This window comes from Calonectris borealis, chromosome 1, assembly GCF_964195595.1.
Source record: "Calonectris borealis chromosome 1, bCalBor7.hap1.2, whole genome shotgun sequence".
In the NCBI taxonomy this organism is placed as follows: Eukaryota; Metazoa; Chordata; class Aves; order Procellariiformes; family Procellariidae; genus Calonectris; species Calonectris borealis.
In genome coordinates, this window is record NC_134312.1 from 193925915 (window position 1) to 193946455 (window position 20541).

At 37.4% G+C, this 20541-nt stretch overlaps 1 protein-coding gene across 3 annotated transcripts in view; it reads left to right on the forward strand.

The window, feature by feature from the left end:
• Positions 1-20541, forward strand: part of DCLK1 (doublecortin like kinase 1) — a 253346-nt gene that overhangs the window by 184635 nt on the left and 48170 nt on the right. For 2 of the 3 annotated variants that reach the window (XM_075139783.1, XM_075139784.1), the window contains exon 6: positions 4010-4104. In XM_075139783.1, coding sequence (XP_074995884.1) covers positions 4010-4104 — 95 coding nt within the window. Of the gene's footprint in view, positions 1-4009; positions 4105-10060; positions 14926-20541 lie in introns of those variants that run through there. The other variant, XM_075139785.1, reaches the window with a different exon arrangement.

Below are 20541 nucleotides of genomic sequence, written 5' to 3' on the forward strand. Positions count from 1 at the left end.
CAGCCACAATAATTTTGTTATTGTTTTAGCTTTTTAATACATATTTCACCTGTGAAATTTTGAATGGATAAATCTTTTTGATGAGACAATGGGAGGGCGCTGTGTGTTAAGTTGAAGTCTCTGACCCCTGCCATTTTATGAATAAAAAGTGACAAGAAACTTCTTGCCTCACTCAATAACATGATTAATCACAACAGTGATTTACCAATTTCATATGTCTTTATCTACATCAGGGTTCCCTGTAGTAACATATGCCCTATCAGTCAGTGAGAAATGCAGTGCAGATACTGGACAGGAATGCCGTTTCCAACCAGAATGCATTCCACCGAGAAATGGTTTTTAGGGCAGTTTAGACTATATTCCTCTACTTATCAGGAATGCATTATTATTAAATATTACAAATTTTATTCACATGTTTGTTGCCATGTTATCTGGTCATGAGCTGCATATGTAAGAATGCAGTTGTGATTTTGTTCGCGAAGGGGGTCGAATCAGTCCAGTCTCTTCCTGCTACACAGCACCTAATATCAACTCTATTTGCAGATTCAGTATAATGATACACAAGGAGCTAGTGCCAGAGGTGGAATGGCCAGCAAGCCATAAACAAGAAGATAAAGAAGGAGGGCCTCTGGAGTGGACTGGGGTATTATTAGGAATTACCATTTCTTCCCTGTTGTGATGCCTGTCTTAAGCATTACATTAATAATATCAGTAGAAATAGTAATGCATATCTCCAGGTATGCAGAGCATCCAGAAGACAGACAACATGATGTGCACATAGAGTTCATTCTGCAGGAACTTAAAGCCTAAGTAGACAAGTGGTAGAGATGACATGACACGGTGTTGTGCAAATGCATATAGAGAGCTGGGAATAGAACCCATGTCACCCAAGTCCCTGTTCAGGTTGACTCTAATGTAGACTCTGTATGGACTTCAGTCATCAGAGTTTATTTAATGGAGTTCTGCGCTTGGAATAAAATCCACCAAAATTGGTAGGTGGGGAGAATTTTGATGATTTTGCTTCATCTCCAGCATATCCTAAACCTCTAGGTGCGTGGGTCTGGATTCATCTTGCCTAACTTTAGAAGTCTACACTGCACTGGATGCTCATAGTACATTGTTCATCAGGTCTGTTTTAGATGGTTGCTTGGGAATAATAGAACTCATGCTACAACAGCAACTTGGTTAAAATAAGGTCTAGAAAGGTCATCTACTTCAGATGTAGAAGCTTACACAGTAGGTACCTAAAGATTGGTAAAAGGAATCTCATCCCCAGTGCTCATTGTCAGCTCTAGAGTTTCCTAAACAGCTCTCCATGGGGAGTCCTTGTATGCTCACAAAAATCCTGGTACGCCTTTTAGGTACTCAGCACGTTTGTGTTTTGGATATGGGTAAGGAGGTGAGCAAACGCCACTTAAATCTCCTGAGGGCCTTGATCCATTAATTGTGCTCTTGATTTCACATATTACAGACGGCCAGCACAAGCACAACTATCATAATTTTCCTTTTTAAAACGTACTGTTGGGGAGAGCACTGGAGCTTAGCTTAAATGCTCTGGATACTCTGGTGGTGGCAAGTGAGTAATTTTTAGGGTTTATAATACTTTGTTTTTTCATCTCAAGTAGATACTCATCAACATGGTACATGTGGGAAATACATCAAGAGTCAAATACACCATTGCATCTATTTGTCTGGTTCCACTTGGTAGCCTCAAGTCTTTGTCTTCAACACAGAATAATTGCATTAGTAATTCTAAGAAAAACTATTGTTGAAAGTTACGGGGAAGGAATCAATCTATAAGGAACAGGAACCAGTGCCTAGTCCTACAAGGTTTATTCAAGTGTATCTGTTATCTTAAATTTTCTCATAATAATAAGACCTAAGAATATCTGCTTGGTTTAAAGAGAAGGCAGAGCACTAGTCTTGTTACTGAGCAGTCTTGAGTACTAGTTCCATGTGAATAGTAGTAGTTTAGTATTAGTTTCTAAATAATATCATATTTGTTTATAAGAAGCCCTTTAAAATTTCAGAAGTTTGAGATTCCAAAAAGCTCATTTTTAATGTCCTCATGTTGCCCTTTTCCTAAATGTTTTTAGAAGTATTGATAATAAATTTGATTGGCCAGTCATTATTGGCCAGACGTATGGGGTGTTTTTGCTGAACACTGTATGAACTTCAGTGAATGTGTCCATATGCATGGGGTCTCCCCAACACACTTAGTACAACAGTTGAATCAGTGCTGATATGTGCAAACCATTGTCCTCTGTACAAAGAGAATTTGACGCCTAGATGAGTGGAATGGTTAAATAAGCCTATTTAAATGCAATTTATCTTGTTGTTCCTATGGTTATACAAATATATTGCACCTTTACCTTAAACAATGCCTTGCACAAAAGGCATGTTGAGATCTGACTGCTCTTAGCACCTAAGCACTATTAAGTGATCATTATTTATTATGCAGTATAATGTGTTTTATTGATGTGAGTGGTGTGGTAGCTATACATGTTTTTTCCTTATAATAAGCGGACCCAGTATTAGCCAGTGAAAACAATGTATTATGTAAAAAGTAAGAAAAATCTATTAAAAATGCCTACTGTATTATCCAAAGGAATTAGGATTTGCTAGTTTGCCAGTCAGCCAAGATTTTACAAGAGTTATTGTCATTTTGATTTTTGGATGAGTCATTTGGTATATTGCCCCCAAAGGCACCTCATTATGATTCAGTGCACAGCATATAACACTGCTTAGGCTTTCGGGGCTCCATGGAAAGCGAGTGGGGGTTGCGGTGGCTCAGCGTTGTGAAGCAGCAGCATTATGCTTAATTGACACCTTTGATGTAGCCCTAAGACAGCACCTGCACCTCCCACTGCTGCTCTGAAGACGTCAGCCTTACGCAGAAAAGGCTTCTGCTTATGAATCCTGCATCGCATTCAGCTCACTCTGTGAGCAGCCCCAGCTATCCTTAACTAATCCCATTGCTTCTCAGTTTGGCTACAGCTTGGCTTAGTACAGAGCAGGAATTTTGCTGCTTGCTATTATCAGGTTAAACAGTAAGACTTTGTCCATGTTAGAACTCATAGAAGGTAAGTCAAATGCCTTATTGATATCCTAGTTTGTAAATATTCTTCTGAGATTCAGAATCTGGGAACCTGATTGTTGATTCTTTTCTTCCTGGTGCTGACAAATGTGGACTGTGAATTAAAAGCTGCTTGTTTAAGAATATTTACATATATATGTGATACACGCTTTGTAGTGTTTCTATCAGTGCTTCAGTGTGAGCATTATTGATAGCCTCTTGTGTGATTACTTTGTAGTAAAATTCTGTCCTCTGCTGGTATTGTTTTGTTAATTTAATGGATAATGTCACATGCATGCAAAAGATGCTTCTAAAATGATAGGCACTGACATATATGAAGGAACTTATTTATTTGAGAAAGTGATGCTTTGCTGTAAGCCAGACGTGAGGTGTTACGTCCAATTTATTTGCCTCTAGAAAGCCCTTCTGGGTTAAGTCTGAGGTGATGTTTGGGTCAGATAGTATTGCAAAAATCTCTTCTAATGAATGAGTGAGGAACAGCAAGGAGCTGATTTGTTCTTGCAAGCAATACTGCTTTTTATTTTTGGTGGATAGCACTTCAAGCCATAACTAAATGGAAAGAAAAGGTTTACATATAGCAAGTGTCTCTTAAGGTTAACAAAGCACCTTGCTCCCCATCACTTTCAAGCACAGGAACAATGCAGTTGGAAACATGATCATGTTCTCTGCCATTGACTAAACAGTCTTTTCAGGTTTGTTGATTATTTGCTTTCACTCTGTATGAAAATTGGCTTCATGAGCCAAAACTCTGAGGAAACAGTTCTTTTGTGAATTACCTTATTTAATGGTAAAACATTAAGCAAAAGCAAATTAATCTGTTCAACAAAGAATGAAAAGAAATATGTTGATTTAACTATTTCTTTGCTTTTAATAATGCCTTGTATTTATTTTTTTAATTTATTGTCCGTTTAGTGAATGGAACCCCTGGTAGCCAGCTTTCTACACCCCGCTCTGGGAAGTCTCCAAGCCCATCTCCCACCAGCCCAGGAAGCCTACGGAAACAGAGGGTAAGGAAATAAGGAAACTGATTTCTGAGCGTGGCTGGGGAGAATCCGGCATAGCCATTTTCTGATAGCCTTCTCCCCACTGATTCCTTGTGTGTAGAGTCGTAGGGTAGAAGAGCCTGGCTACAGTCCTTGTTGTGTTTGTACAACACTCTGAAGTGGAATACAACTGTTCTGTGTCTGTCAAAATGCTAAGTATGCTGGGAATTGGTTTATCCTTGAGGGGAAAAACAGGGGTATCTTTCTCCTTTTTCACAAAACTTTTTTTTTTTTTAGTTTCTTTTTCCAAACATTTCACAACTGGAAGGAAATGTTCACGTTGTCAAAGACTTTTTTTTTGTTCTTAATTTGCCATGAGCACTATGTCACTTGCAAAACCTACAAACAGCTTTGATTTTGAAGCAAGGTGAAAGAATGCGCTATGGAATTTAGCTGTGGATTAGCTGTGATATCATAGCCTTGTGCAGTGAAGACACTATCAGTACCAAGGCAGGACGAGACTTGTCAGTCACTTTGCTGGACCAGAGTTGTTAGTAGCTGTAGGTTGCCACTAGTTATCATGTATAGAGGAATCTACAACGTACCTAAGCATCCAGAATTAAGGTAGTACCTATGTTACTGCTGTAACCCCCTGACAAAATATTCAACCCAAAAGGCTCCGCCTGCTGATTTAATTAATTGTGTCTGTTCAAAAGCAATGGGACAGATGTCTATGTATCTTCTCTTCTGCTATTTTCTAAACTGTGATCAGTTCTCAATGAAAGCTTCCCTAAGGCAGTACTCTGTCTCTCAGACTTGTTTATAAACACAGTTTGAACACATGCTTTTTCTGCCTTTTCAGTTTTTAAATAAAGACATAATTTGTGTCTCTCAAAGAAAGGGGATTATGTACAAAATTGGCAGTACTTGACATTAGGGGCTGGTGCAGACCTGATTCCCCAGATATCCAGATCAGCATGGCACGACCCCCTTCTAGTCTGTGTGCCCTTCTTCATGTCTGGTGGATACCAGGGAGCTGAGGAATTGTGCATGCCCAAGTCTTACCTCAGGCTGGGATACAGCCATGGGTTTCTGCTGTGACTTGTTTATAAATATGGAAGTCGACTGTGATTGTGCAGTATAGAGATAGCCAGTGAGCGGCAGCTTGAAGCCTCAGGGTAGTCATGGTTTTCATCATCTGCTACACAGAGAGTAAAGATACAAGTTTCAGTTGGGTAAGCTGGTACTAAAATCTTCTTGAATGCAATGTCTTCTGCACCTGTTTGCTCTTACTCTCAAAGCTTGTTAATGAATCATTAATAAGTCACTGAAGAGGGAAGAAAGAGTCTTCCACATGAATTACACATTGGTGATGTAAGGTTGTCTGTTTAGATGGATGTGTCAGTATAGAGTGGATTTTAATTTGCTGTAAGGCTGTCTCTTTTCATTGTTAACTTTCCTAAATTTCCTTCCCCACCACTGATGCTTCTCTCCCCACAGTGAAGAAATGTTTTTCTGTTAACATTTGTGTATGGGTGAGCGGGAACCATGTGGTCAGCACCATTAGACACAACGGGTGTTTGTCCACAAGGTTTCTGACTTTCAAATGTGAAGAGGAGAGCGAATGGGCTGCTTCTTATACGGTCCCCTATGTGGAAGTGTAACAGGATCACTGAGTGGTGGTATTACGGATGCAAAGGGCTGTGTAGTGATAACATAATCACATTGCTAACTGCACAGAAAATAAATATCGAAGTAAACTACAGGAGAGATAAGACATTGTTAAACAGTTGAATTCTCTTCTCAGATATTCATATGCAGTCCCCTTGACCTTGGTAGGGGACCTCTCATGCTTGTCTGGCTTTATTTTAGACAGATTTTTTTTTTTACCTGATGAAACATGGAATACATTCATGTAAAAATAGATTGCAATCGTGTAAAAACGCATTGCAATAATATTATTTAGGTTACAAAATCAACTGCTTAGAAGTTTAGGGATGGAAACTTTATACTTGCTCTGAGAATTTATTTCAGCTCCTTTCATGTTTAACTTGTGAAGTGAATGAGCTAGAAGTTCACTGTAAAAACATATGATTGTGTCATTAAAGGTCATAATGTGTATTCCAATATCTAAATTAGTTCTATGAACAGCCATTAAACAATGCTTGCTAATCTTTATTTTCTTGTTAGCAGTATAAATGATGTTCTGTTTTATTTTAGTAACATCTTTTGTATGTTGCCATTTAAATTTTATTTAGAGGATAAGTTATTTTATGTACCAATATTGTCATAAACCAAATTTGAACCCAAAGCATTTTGCTTTATCTTCAGTGGCTTCAGCTACACGGCTGACGAGCCAGCTGCAGGAGATGGTTTATTCCCTAGGAGGTTGTTGAAGTGTTGGTATCACGTGATAGACCTACAGGAGGGAAGAGGAGACTGATTTCAGTGCCCCCCTTGTCCCCATTGTTGAGAAGTGAGGTATTCCTGCCCCGAAAGAAGAGCGCTGGCTGCTAGAGCCGTGGTCTGGGGTTGAAGGTGATGGCTGGGTTTCTGACTGGTCTGGGTTTCTCTCTTTATGTGGAGTTTGAGGGAGCTACTGCTTTAGAACTGAAATAAGATGCTGGGTCCTGGAAATGCCAGCTCAACTTTGTAATTCATTTCTTCTCTGCCCCTTTCTCCTTGTCGTTAGAGTTAGAGGAGTGCCTGTTCTCTCATGCCATCAGGTACATGGGATGCCAGTGGTATGTGCTAGGTCTGGAAGACAACAGGGAACGTTGACTCTAGCATAGCCAGATTCCCCGTGATGTAACTAATCAATCAGCTTTTTAGCATCCCCATCCGAGTGCTACGAGGGAGTTGCAGGCTTGGACCATCAAAATGCTCAGGGGTCTGGCCAGGATGTCAGTGTTTTTCCTGGGAAATACAGGTGAGGGGAAGTCATGCTTTTGAATTCAGAGGCACAAAAGCAAGGTACTTCCACAAAAAAAAAATCCCAGTGAGGGATTTCTTCCTGTGAACAGTAAAGACCTATAAAAATAGTAGAGATGGTAGAATTTCCAGAGAAAATATTCTTTCTAATTATGGAGTGCATTAGGCAACTTAAAATAGGGATTGATCAATCTTCTTACTTACTGACATTTCATCATTCACGTTTAAAATAAAAAAATTCTGGCCTTTGGTGGAAGGCTTTCCATTGATGTAAATAAAACCAAGAACGCTGCTGTGATACATGTACTATACTCATGGAAACAGTACTCTTGTAACACTACAGATAAAATTCTCTACCCTCAAAAGCCAGAACATAAAAGGATAAAGGTTCATCCTTTCTCACTTGCATATGTACATGGCTGAGTTGTTTCCAGAAATTCAGAAATCAGTGAAAGTTATATATTCATAATCTTGGGCAAAATTCAGTCTATGTTTGAGGAAAGTAATATATGAAAGATTAATTTCATGAGTGTAATACAAAGACTTGAAAGTGACCTAGGAATCGTTTGGACTTTTGTGGTTTTTTCAGCTTCTGAGTGTTTGAACTTGCAGCCTGTGTACTATAGTTATGCTTTCTTATAGTTTAATTCTTTCTTTATATTTATTCTTAAAAAGGAAATTAAGATTCTTGTTTTTAAATTGTTAGGTACTTAATTGTGTATTTCCACAGAGGATGAAAACTGAAATTCAGGTTTATAGCAGTTGAAGTAGACAGTTGTTGTGTTGCACATGCATATATTTCCTACCACACAGAGTGTGCTTAATGATGCAGACTCAGAAAAGATGACACAGCAATCATAACAATAAATATACATAATAGCAACCCCCACATTTTATTTAACTAGCCTTTATAATCGTTTATGAGCTTGTTTTTCCACTGTCTTGTAATCGGAGTCATTACTTCAATTAGGGTGGAAATGTTCTATACTTTATACCTGATTTTCCATTGCTTGCCATTATTTTAAATGTTTTTACTACTTCCCTAGAGACTACAACCTATAGAATAATAAAAAATTAGATTTAAGGTACCTCTTGACTAATCAGACAAAGAAGTTGAATTCTATGTATATAAGGTTTTTTTGAGTTGTATGTGGCCAAGAAGTCTTACTCATTGAGCAAGTTTTGCCTTTTTATTAATCGATGCAAAATAATGAATAGATTCTCCTCATCTTTTTCAGAAATACAGCTCTTTGGCTAATTATAGGCAAGGAAAATTCTTGCAGAAAGAAAAACTTTTAAAAAGTTTCAAGTATTTAAAACTATATGAAAGGGCATAGAATATAATCCTGAAATCTTGTGCACAATTTCACTTTAAAACAACCAGAGAGTTATAAAAGTAACCACAAAAATACTCCCCAAATATTACAAGTCAGTTCTCACAAATATCTTCTTTGTAAGTTCTGAATGGATATTTTCTTAATATTCAGAGGAGTGAGCTGGAAGATTCAAAAGTTTGGTGTGTTACCCTCACTGTCAAATCAATTTTTTTTTTTTCTGTACTATGTATCAGAAATTCCAAAACTGTATATGCTGAAAAGAAATTTTAATAATTAACTAAGTAGTTAATATTCAAAATTGTCTGTTTAAAATTCTCCTTTTGTCTAGATTGTTCACAACAAAATCTGATTAAGATCTGATTTTCAGTCCGTCAGTCTAACATATCTGCTACTGTATGTATTTGCCCGTTGGCAAAATACATGCAGAATAAGCATTTTAGGGAATGAAAAACCCCTTTAAGGGACTTAAATCTACTTTATATCACGCCTGCAAGTAAAACATAAACCTGCATAGATTATTGAGATACTTGTAAATTTGAAGTTTGTAACGCATTCATTTTAGGTAGCCCTTGTTTTATAGTATAGCTTTTAGATATGTTTATTTTTTGTCTCAGTTATCTTCCTGTGATTAAAAAAAAACAAAACCACCCAAACCAAGCTCAACCCTAAAGCTGGCTCCATCAGCTTTCCTATTCTCATGTGTTCTTTTATTTTGTCTTGTAGTTGTTTTTTATTTCATAAATATGTTTTATACTTAAAGATCCTCAGAAACAGCTTAAAGGTATCAGAGCTTGCCTGTGAGGTGTGCTGGGCACCTGCCTACTCGGTGCCCCTCTAAACCATCAGATATGCTTAATTCACCTTAAAAAGATAGTACTCAGTCCTCTACCGCTTCTCCTCACTGAACTTCCTCTTTCTTCAGTGCTGTTGTGTATCTTGGCGAGGATTGTTGTGCTGTGTAGGTTGGATAGGGCAATGTATCATCCCCTAACACCTCTGGCATTTGAGGGTTATCTGATCCGTCAGAGGATGCTCGGAGTGGGTGTTGGAAAACCGAAGTGGATCTGTACACTCAGACTCTCCCTCTGCTGTCATGAGCTGGTTGCTTGGCTACCGTCAGAAAGAGCCGGTGACAGGGGCATTTTACATGCTGTGTTTTTACACATGCACACAGACACAGAAAAACTGTGGAAAAGAGATACCATTGTCAGTACAATATAGGTAACAGCAATATTCAGTGTCAGCATTCTGGGGCTCAAATGTTGCTGGATCCATGCTGTATCACCAGTGGGTGGCAACTTTTGATTACCTTATATAAGGTAAGCACTTACTTTCCTACTGCTGTTTGCGAAACAGCAAAAAGGGAAATATATTCCCTTTAAGATTAGATTCAGATTGCCAAGTTTCCAAACAGTTAGGAGACTCGCCAGAACAGACAAATACTGTTTTAATAGTGTTTAATAGGAAAGAATCAAAGAAAAAAATAATTGCCTCTTAGAATATGTTGAAAATCCAGCTTTATTTTATAACCACCTATTTGTTGATTAAAAAATAATTATATGATATTAAGCCAAAAATCTGGTTATATAGAATATGTGTATTTGTGTATTAAACAGTATCTTCTGGTCCACAGTAACAAAAAGAATGTAAGACAGTTGCAGTGCAACAAATCAAACACAATAAACAAATCTATACTGCACTTCATCTTACAGGACCTGTATCGCCCACTCTCTTCGGATGATATGGATTCAGTAGGAGACTCAGTGTAAAAGAGAAAATGGAACAATGTTTATGGTTTGTGATTTGGTGAAGGTTTAACATTTTTAAAGAGAATAGCTGCTAATTTACAATAATAGTAAATCGCACAAAAGAGTTTTGCATATTTAATATTAAAAACATGGGGCCAAATTAATTCTACTGTGTGGGGGTATTTTTGGCTTTACCACTGCATTTTAATGAAAGAATTTGTAATGAATGAGCCATTGAATATGTCCATCAAATACAAAACAGCATTGTGCACACTTTAAGGAACAAAGATTGGATAAGGTGAATATAACGCACAAATCCATAGTGAGCACATTTATGAATAGCAGTATTTTTATCATCTAAGGTACTGATTATACGTTCTGTTTTTAACATAGGTATCTTTATTCATTTTGGTATGAACAGCTAATGAATGCTTTGCTTTTACCAATGGATAGGTAAAATGCAGAAAAGAAAAAACCTGCCGTATCAAACTGCTTGCACCACGCTGTCTGATCCCGACACGCACATTTGGAACATTCTAAGTTTAGTCTTTTTATCTAAATGAAAAGAAAATTAAGAAACCCCATGTGGCCACAGGACAAAAAGTGAATGCTTTCAAAGCAGTGCTCAAGTTCTCTTCACTGCGTTACCATTTGATGATTGTAAACAGAAGGGTGTTCACAGGCAACATGAATGTTTTACCTGACAAGAGCTGTTAATACTGATCATCCGTGTGTTGCAAGTAAATATGGACAGATTTCTAAATGAGGAAATATGGGGGCCTGCTGGCTAGCAGCGTCATCTGACACACGTACAATGACACCTTTTGGAAAAACACATTTTGCCTGAGAAACTAGTGATTATTTTCACTTATGTTAAGGACAGGAAAATAATTTTTTATTTGCTGTAATAAGACATTTTATGCATTTTAAAATGAAAGCCTACAGAAATGGTGGTACTGTAAGTCATCCTCCTATTGACCTAATTTCTCTGTTTTTGTAATTTCTAGGGGTGGTCATTTTCTACAGCATGAATATGCAAAACTCCTTTAGTGTTAAAGTAGGTCACGCATTATAACCAGTTGCTTAACAAATATCTACTAATTTATTTGTTTTCTGCTGCTTTATTGTGAGAATCTTAATCTACTTTAGTTTACATAATAGTAATATTTCCCATTGTGTTGCATATTGCTTTAAAATTTATCTGTTGTATTTAAGCCCATAGTGTAGTGATCACGCACTTTTATTGTCTTATACCTTTCCTTTCAGTATCTCAAATACTAATGATTTAAGAATTAGAAATTAGTGTGATTCTGATCCTCAACAAAAATCTATAGAGATTATATTTTTGAGCTACTTAGTGATGATTTAATATATTTCAAAATCAGGAAAATTTGCTTAATAGCAGAAAATGTTTAGCTGCCGCATGCCAACTTTTAAATGTAGTGAAATGATTCCTTTACAGTGATTTGTTCATAATAAAATTCAGCAGCTGGAAAATGTTGGCATGTGATGTTATGGCTTCACTGTATCAATATCGTTTTCTTTATGGAGGATATTTGCAGAAAGAAGTAAAAGGGCAGCAGAATACAAAACTTACCTTCTCTGTTTTCAATACTTGGTTCCAGTATCACCTGGAGAGAAAGTCATTGATCTGGCAGGTTTGCTGAAGCAGTTAGGTCATTCCATTTTGAAATGCATGTTTTGCCATTCCTGCTTCAGCCTTCAGATCTAAAACTGTTCCCAGCAATAGGAACAGTCCCCCCCCCATACCCCGATCCTAAGGCTGTCCTGTTCTACTGAAAAAGTTCGCAGCTGTGAATTTATTTGCATTTTTGCCTCTTATGAGGAAACGTCTTTGTAAAATGTATTACTTAATCCCAAGAAATGCATATTATGTAAAGGTGCATTAGGATCAGTTTCCAAAAATTCAGACAACTCCACCAGACTGAACAAAATACTTACTGAGATTTTGAAAATTGTTTTTTCATGTAAAGAAAATAAATTCCAGGAATTTTATTTTTCCTCCCCTCTGCCATATAGGCTACTGCTGCTTAAGGCAACTTATTAAGAGTGTTTGTTCTGCGCAGGGAGCACAGATTGCCAGCAAACCTGAATCCCATGCTTTGCTTAGCTGTGGAAAAGAAAAATGGACCTTATATCAGTAATTGTTATCATAGCGAGTTCTCCATCAAGACTGTTTCAAAGAATATGCTAGTCTATAACATTTAATCATTTCAACATATGACTTGTATTAAGGGGCTATTCAGGGGCAATATGTATCATTAATATTTCATTTAAGGAATGAAAGTCCCTTAGAGATTGAAAAGGTACACTGTTTATAGACTTTGAGATCCCTTTTGTGTGGAATGTAATTCCCATTATACATGAGCAGAAATGAAATGTTTCTTTTGAGCAAGACCAGAAGGTTTCAGTTTATGGGTGAAACTGAAATTGTGTTTCTTGATGCTGTAGTTCTGCTTGCAACAGCACAGGTTTTAGTTTGTCTCTAGATTTCATCGACTTCATTAAATAACAGAATAGCTTAAGCAACTTTATAGTGTTTGAACCTCTTATAGTTCTCTGTATGCTGCATTATTTGTGCCTACTCTAAGGTGATTATGATGTAGCTAAAGAGTCTTGTATAGATTGTGAATGCTTTGCTTCCCTTTGAGCTTTATGAATACTCGTGATTATTTCCCTAATGCTTTCTGCAACTTTCTGGGGTTTTTTAAATCTCTTTTCTTCTTCTTTTATGCAACAAAGAGTTCACATGTGAAGCACAGAATGTGTATGTTTATATTTATACACACATACACACACACACATACATAGATTAATGGTTTTGAAACCCATGTACGGTTATGTCACATTTGTGGCTTTAAACAAATATGCGGGGAAAATGTATTAACGGGAGGATGTACATCTGGTGGGATTTGCTATAGCTCTGTTAAAGTCAGTGGAGCTGCACCAACCTGTACTTGCTGAGCAACTCCCCCGAGGAAGTCTCTGCAATTTTAAGGGCTAAGTTCTGCTCAGTTTGAAGTCAGTGGCAAAACCACGATTGACTCCAAGGTGGGAAGGATAGGACCTTGTGCACAAATATATATACACAGACAAAACGTTAATCATAAATTTGATATGGTATTATTTTGACATGTTCAGACTTGTGTCTCCTCTTGAACTGCGCTGTTCTGCAGTGTATTAAGTCATTCGATATTAGAAGTTCTTTTGCTGAAAGCAGTAAAATCTTTAACATTCATTATCCGATATGAAAATTGCTTTTCAATTTGTAAAATAATTCGGCGACAGCACATTATATTTGGTTATTTTTCTCTTTAAACCATTTCACAGGGCATATATGGCTGTAAAATGAAAATTCTGGGGCATTAACATTGTGGCTATAAATGTATACTGTAAGAAACGATACATAATGTTAAACAGCCTTGAAGAACACCTGGGTTGAGATTGTGTGGCGTAACAATTGAAATAAATAATAGTGTTTGCTTTTACAGTTTCATACTTCACACTGCGATGTGAACTTTATATAGTGCAGTATGTTACAAAAAATGTTCTCCAACTCTAAATGTTAAAATGAATTTACAGTAATGTAGAAAAGAACCTCTGATCAACCCACATTTACTGTTTTGTCAAAAATAGCAGAGAAAGGAACAAACAGAAAATCTTTGTGGTGCTAAATTACCTTGTCACTTGATGAATACTTAGGTTAATGTTGTCTGTGCTTTTTCTTGTATCCAATTAATGGTATACAACCAAATACAAGATTGTTCTTTATTTAATCTTCACTTTCAGTTTATCTGGTAGTGACGGGATGAGAACTTGTAACTATGCGTGATCAACAGAAAAATAACCTTATGTCACGCAGCCAGCGGTAGCTTTACACGCAGAGCACCATAAGCAAGCGGTTGTCACACTCTTTGGAAATGGGTGTGCTACCCCCCAGGAAACCCCTCCGTTCAGAAAGCAGGGCTTGCCGAGCAGAGCAGAGGCTATTCTGAGCCGTGTTTGCTGTTGTAACACCTTTCGGCTGGCTCGGTTTGCCTCTTTCGCCTTGCACCTGATCTCAGACTGGCTGAGCACCCTAACTCCCCGCGGAAGGCAATGGGTATGTAGATACATGTGTTGTGTACGCACACGTTAGCCAAGGGTTAAAAACACACGCAGTGCACACATACATATTCGTATGCATTTTAGTGTCTGTATTTGCGCATGTTGATTATATTCAAATTTGCTTAAATTAATCCTCAGCAGTGAAGTATGAAAAAAACTGTACTGTATTCAGCGTGTACTTGTTGTCTGATGTAATATGAGGTAATTAGTTTGTGGTTTGCCCTACAATACAGTATTTTGGAATTTGGACTCTAGTGAAAGAGGAGCTAACGATGTTTGTGCTAAGGCCTCTTCATTTTGTTAGTTGCACTATGATATTGTAAATATTGGCACATTTACAACATAAGTTTAAGATTTTACGAAGTTATGCATACAATTATTTTTTTTAAAGAAAAGTGCTTGGATATTTGCTTTTTAAAATATACCATTTTTGTATTAATGTGATGCAGGAAACCAAAAAGAAAGCTGTTGATTTATCAACAAAAAATGTAAAACTTGCAAAAATAAATGCCGATGAATGTTTTATTTCATATAATCAGCTAAAGAAAATTACCTTCATTTTTGTGCCATTGTTTCATCATACTGTGTTGTACTTGTGTTTCATATTTGACCATGTCATCCTGGTTGCAATTTGTTGTTTTGCTAGATTTAACATTACTGTAGATTATTGTAAGCGATGTAATAAATATATTTAAAAAATACACACTGTTCAGTGAGTTTATTTTGGAAATGTGATTAACAGGCTTTAAAAAATACCTGCAGTTGGTATTGCTTGTTCATTTTGGATCAGCATTGTCCATTTAGCAGTTCACTTAGTAAAAGCATATGGGATTCATGCATCCTAATGGGTTCCTTTAAATAGTAGATGCATTCAGTGCCTTTTTAAATAATAAACTCGGGGCTCTAATGTGTAGATACAAAAGATCCTTCAAGGAAGAATTTGGTTTCTAATGGGTCTTTTGGAGGCAGTAAATACACCTGCCTTGAGTTGCTTATGCGTCAGTTTGTGTACACGCGGTGGGATAGATGTGAAGTATGAAGTGGGAAGTTAGTAGACTATCTAAAGCAAGGTACCAGCTCCCTGCTGACAACTCAGCTACAGCAGCACTTCTTTTAAGACAAGTATTAGGAAAATATGTCTGTGAAAAGCTAAGAGTACTGAAAGATACCCACGGTGTTTTAAAAAAAGTACCTTGTTTTCTTTATATATCTTTTCCACCCTTTAAAAATAGATATCTATAGCCTAGTTTTATTTTTTGTTTGGCAGGGGCAGGGGAAGAGAGAAGTTACAATTTCTGGCATGTCATCTGCCAGTCTGATGCTTCAGCTGATGTTCAGACACTCTCCTAGAGGGAACTGTGGGCCTGATAAAAGTTCTAGTTTTGAAACCCTCTTGGTTGCTAGTAAATAGGTCTGTCTGAAAAAGGTGTACAGACATAGAAATGAAACAGTACTATAGAAATGAGGAAGAGTAGAAACAAAATAATTGAGGTTTCTACCAAGATTGGTTGTCTCTACCAAGTAACAGTTAATACCAGGAAAGCTTTTAAAATACAACTCAAATAGATTAAAAATAAAAGTGGTGATTGTGCTGTGCCCTTGATTAGGTGGAAGAAAAAAGAACGTCCTTTGATGGCCTTTCAATTTTTATTCCGTAGTTGAGAGGAAAATTTTACCTGTGTATAACTTTAGAAAAGGAAAAAGGAAACCTTCACATTGCATCACTGCACATGTAACTTTTTATGTTAACTGCAATATGGATACAGTAATGACAGGTCAACTTCCAATACCATGAATCTGATACTTTTTTTTTTTTAGATCATCAATCTTTTCTGGAGGATGCCAAAGGTTGAATGAGCCTACAGTCTGAATTATGGCTCAGCTTTGGAAGCAGCTGTTAGGAGCTAGCGGAGGTTAGATTTAAGTTTACTGTTAAATACCGTATAGGAAACTATGTTGGTCTTTCAGAATTGCCTTGTTACACAAATGAAATGAGTGTATAAGCAGTCAATGCTGCAGCTTAATAAGAGGATCCTAATAAAACAAAGTGCTTCAGCTTGAAAATTTAACTTCAGTCTGTCAGCTCCATTTCCTTGCAAAATCTCCCATTTGTCCCTCTATCACTCAAAGAAGAAAACCAACGCAAGCTCCTGAATGACACACACTGGATTATTGCTTGTGTCATTTGAACTTAACTCTTCTCCAAGCTGTGTAAATCCTGAATTGCATAAATGAACAAAAAAAAATTATTTCCCTATGTAGGGCCTCTCTTAAGTCAAGTGTCAAACAAGACAGGGCAGGATGTAGAGCTGTGGATAAGTAGCAGGTTTGCATACGTTTTTCATTGTTCCTTTCCAGATGAAGCAGTTTATAAATACGTGTCAGTTTAGTGCAGTGTCCAAATTTGAAAAGAAAACAATTGCATCATTTCTCTTTCTATACATTGAATTCCATTGGCTTCCATTCTTTCGGCATGAAGACTGTGGATTTGATGTTTCTCCATGAAGTAATTTTTTGCCAGCTCTGTACTGTTTACATGAAAATTTTTTTCCCCGTCTCAACTGGCTGGGCCAAAAAATGTGAGCGATTAAACAAAAGAAAATCAGAACCATTTTTCGCTGCACAGAGTTAGGAGAGGGAGTTTCAGTGTAACCCTTTGCTTCTCTCTAAATTGAATAATAAAAAATGAATTCGTCTTCTTAAAAGTTGCATCAAAATATAATGTTTTACTGTTTTAAACCAGCTGTCCTCTGCTTTACCTTTTGTTCTCTGGAGATGTACCATTTTGTTGTATTGACTCACTTATTTCTTGCTTAACACTGTTACATATTACAGGAATTTTCTGAGCCCTTCCAAGTCCTTCAAAGCTAATACCTGCACTGGACTGTTGTCTTTATTTTAACATGAACTGTGATGATCTTTAGGCTAAGGAATTGACTATGTCAGGAATTCATGGCGGCTACCTTGCAAAGGTTATTTATAACCAGACTGAACACTAGTGTGGGCTCCAAAAGAGGTGAGCGTGGTTGCTTAACTGTTTAGTTTTGGTTTTAATGCTATTAATCCTTGCTGAGTTCAACTTCGTCTTACACATATTACTGACACACGTAGCTTTTTGTATGTTTTTTAAATTCTGTAGAATTCTTCGGAATAGGGAAGATCTTAGGAGGCATCATTTAAAGACATTAATATTTCCCTTATCCTGAGCCTCCTTCCTGAATTTACACTTTGTTTGCTAATTTTAATCATCGCTTCATTAAGCCCGTTTCTAAAAGAGCAGAACTCGGCATGAGATCCAAACTTAGCGTTACACCTGTGTACATTTCTGTTACTCACATTTCATCCAGATGCTTCCTTCATGCTGGGAAAATACAAAGGAATCTATTGTTGAGAGACTTTGTAGACTCCATATGCACTAATAAAGGTTTTGAGAGGTTTGGAAAATATAATGCGGTGTTTGGGGTTTAAGATTCAGGAACCTGAATTGCATTAACAAACTTCCTAGTCATACTTGTTTAAGTTTCTTTTCATAACTGCTGATACTGGTAATCCACAGGAATGCTGTTTAGCTGGAGTGGGGTTTTAAGATTAATTTAGGACAAAGGTGAGTATGGGGAGAGAGAAATTACAATAATATTTATTTTAGTGCCTTTTTTTCATGGATTGAGCACAATTTCCACTGAGATACAAACTATTTACAAAACAGTTGCTAAATAAATCTCCCAGTGAGACCTGGATGAAACTCTATAGCGCTAATGTTTCCATTCACATCAATGAGATGTGTGGTGTGCTGGCCATCTGTTTTATAAACCTGAATAGGATCTGAAATCCTTACACCAAAGACCTGATTTTTTTATGCCATCGCTTTTATGGAGGTGTGCCATAAAAATGGCCATGTGCTGGCAACCTGTGCAACTGGACCCTTTAAGTCTGTGTAGAAGTGATGACATTTCAAGCACCTCAGCATCTCTTAAAATTAAAACAGCTAATTGCATTAAGGTCTGTGTGTTGAAGAGATTATACTCTTGCTTAGAGTTTGTTTTTCCCCCCTCCCCATCTGCAATATCCCTGATGGGGTCCACAGCTGTGAGAGCAACAGTGTGCACGGCAGACTGCCTCACGATTGGCAAGCCAACTGGAAGGAACACCGAGACCCACAAGGATTGCTGGACCCGGAGGGCTTTCAGCTTGTGAGAACAACGAGCTAATTAAAGTCTAAATAAACGGAATGTCCTTCTAGCTGAAGTAAAGATAAATAAATAAATGCCTGCGTGTTGTTCCAGAGGACTGAATAAAGATGAAAATATTTGTGTCGTGTTTACCTAGTAACGTCTCTTTAATTGTGAACGGGGGTCCATCAGCAGACTTGGTGAATATATGCAAATGTACAGTTCCTGATTTCTTTTTAATCTGTTGTTTGAATAGGAGGGGTTCAGCAAAGGTAATGAAAAGTATGTGTTTTCTTCATATTTTTCAATTTGTTTAAAAATTTTCAAGCTTTAAAAATCTCAGTACATGTTTTTAGCAAATGTCTTCTTAGCTACTGCTTCCTTGTCACTGGCGAGCTCTGCTTCTGCTCACACGCTGGTGCTTCGCACGCAGATCTCACTGAAGGGGCTGCATGCTTTGTTTGCAGACCTATGGTGCAGTATATGCTACTAATGCATCACTTTAGTTTTCTTCTTCAGTTATCAGTATCACCTTAGCCTTCCCATCTTTGTGTAGTGTCAATAAGAAAAGAAATAGGGGCACTTAAAAATTTGATCTCATATTGATGTTTCATTTCCTTTAAATTTTCTATGGGCCACTTTTTTTTCAGTTTGTTTAACTAAACCTAGGCTAAATACATATTTAGGGAGCTACACCTGAGACAGATATTTAGGAGTGAATTTAATTTCAGTCGTGTGTAGGCCATTAAGACTATTTGTATTTAAAGTGAAGAACTTGCTGAAGCTCTGTGCTGGAATGGGCCCTCAAAGGAGTCTAATTTTGGAAGGACTGAGCAGTCACAGTTCCCAGCTAAACCTCATCTTGAGGGTCCTTGAGAAATTAGGTTCCCAAGTAGAAATTTGAGTCCCTCTAGGCACCCATTCAGAGAAGATGTGGCCACCGAGTCAGGTCTCGATTTTCACGTCTCCCATTCTCACAAATGAGAACAATGGGTGCGAGACTGTGTAAAGAGACCGTCAGACTGCTAAAGAAAGCTGCAACGGTGTGTAGTCGGCAGTCTTGACCTAACATCTGCTGAAAAGTGTAATCTCACTATTTAAAATGCAAAAAACTTAATAAAGTAGTTGTTTGATAATCTATTGAAAATCTAGCACTAACCTTTTTGTGTTGTACCCCTTAAATGTTGTAAAGGTTCATTCCTGATTGTATATGTAACAAATATTCAACATATTTAAATTGTAATTCTTTTAAGAAAATACTGTGGAGTGGGAAAAGAAGTAAGAAATTGGATGCCTGGTCTAGGAAAACAAACAGACACAGCAGAATGAGTAGAGAAAACATGTTTTTCTGCTTATTTTACAAGCAGGAGCGTAAAGGAAACAATTCTCTCATTACATGTGTATAAAAATAGGCTTTGAGAGTGACTTCTCCAGGCATGAGAACTACTAGCATTTCCCCGTTACCTTGATCCTCATCTGCTCATTTGTTCAAAAATGAACCAGAGGTAAGTTTTTACTGAGACGTCCCGCAGAGTTTAGCACAGAAATAGCACACACATAAACACGTCCTAATCATGAAACAAGGGCAGCAATATCTTAGCGAACTGCATAAAATCAGTCAGTGCTCAATTCTGTTGTCAAGAGGCAGCAAAAGTAGTCCAAAAACTGATTAATGCAATTTTTAATTCTGGTCAAAGCTCAGAAGAAATGCTTGGATGGATGAAAAGAATGAGCTGATGTTGATTAAAAGAAAAAAAGGGCAAAGAATCTCTTGGTAGACAGGATGTGCAAGCTCTCAGGATTATTTAGTGAAAAATAGGCCAAGTTCAGCCTTTGTCTAAATCATCTGACCTTAATCTATTGTGGGAGAAATTAAAAGTTAGTCTGTTCAGATGAACTCAGCATACTGGCCAGCTTTTAACTCTGCTGACTGCCTTCTCCCTGGCTCCGTACTCTGCAAAAATCCCAACTGCTTCATCGTTAGTTATTCTTGCTCCAGTCGTCGGCTGTGCTCTGCGGTGGCGGAGGAGAGAGATCATTCCAAAGAAGCTGTATTAAATTTGTAAAGTGGATTGGCACCCTGTTTGTGGGCATCTAGATACCTTGCAAACACAGATAAGGAACTGATAGTGTTAGTTACATGCAGTA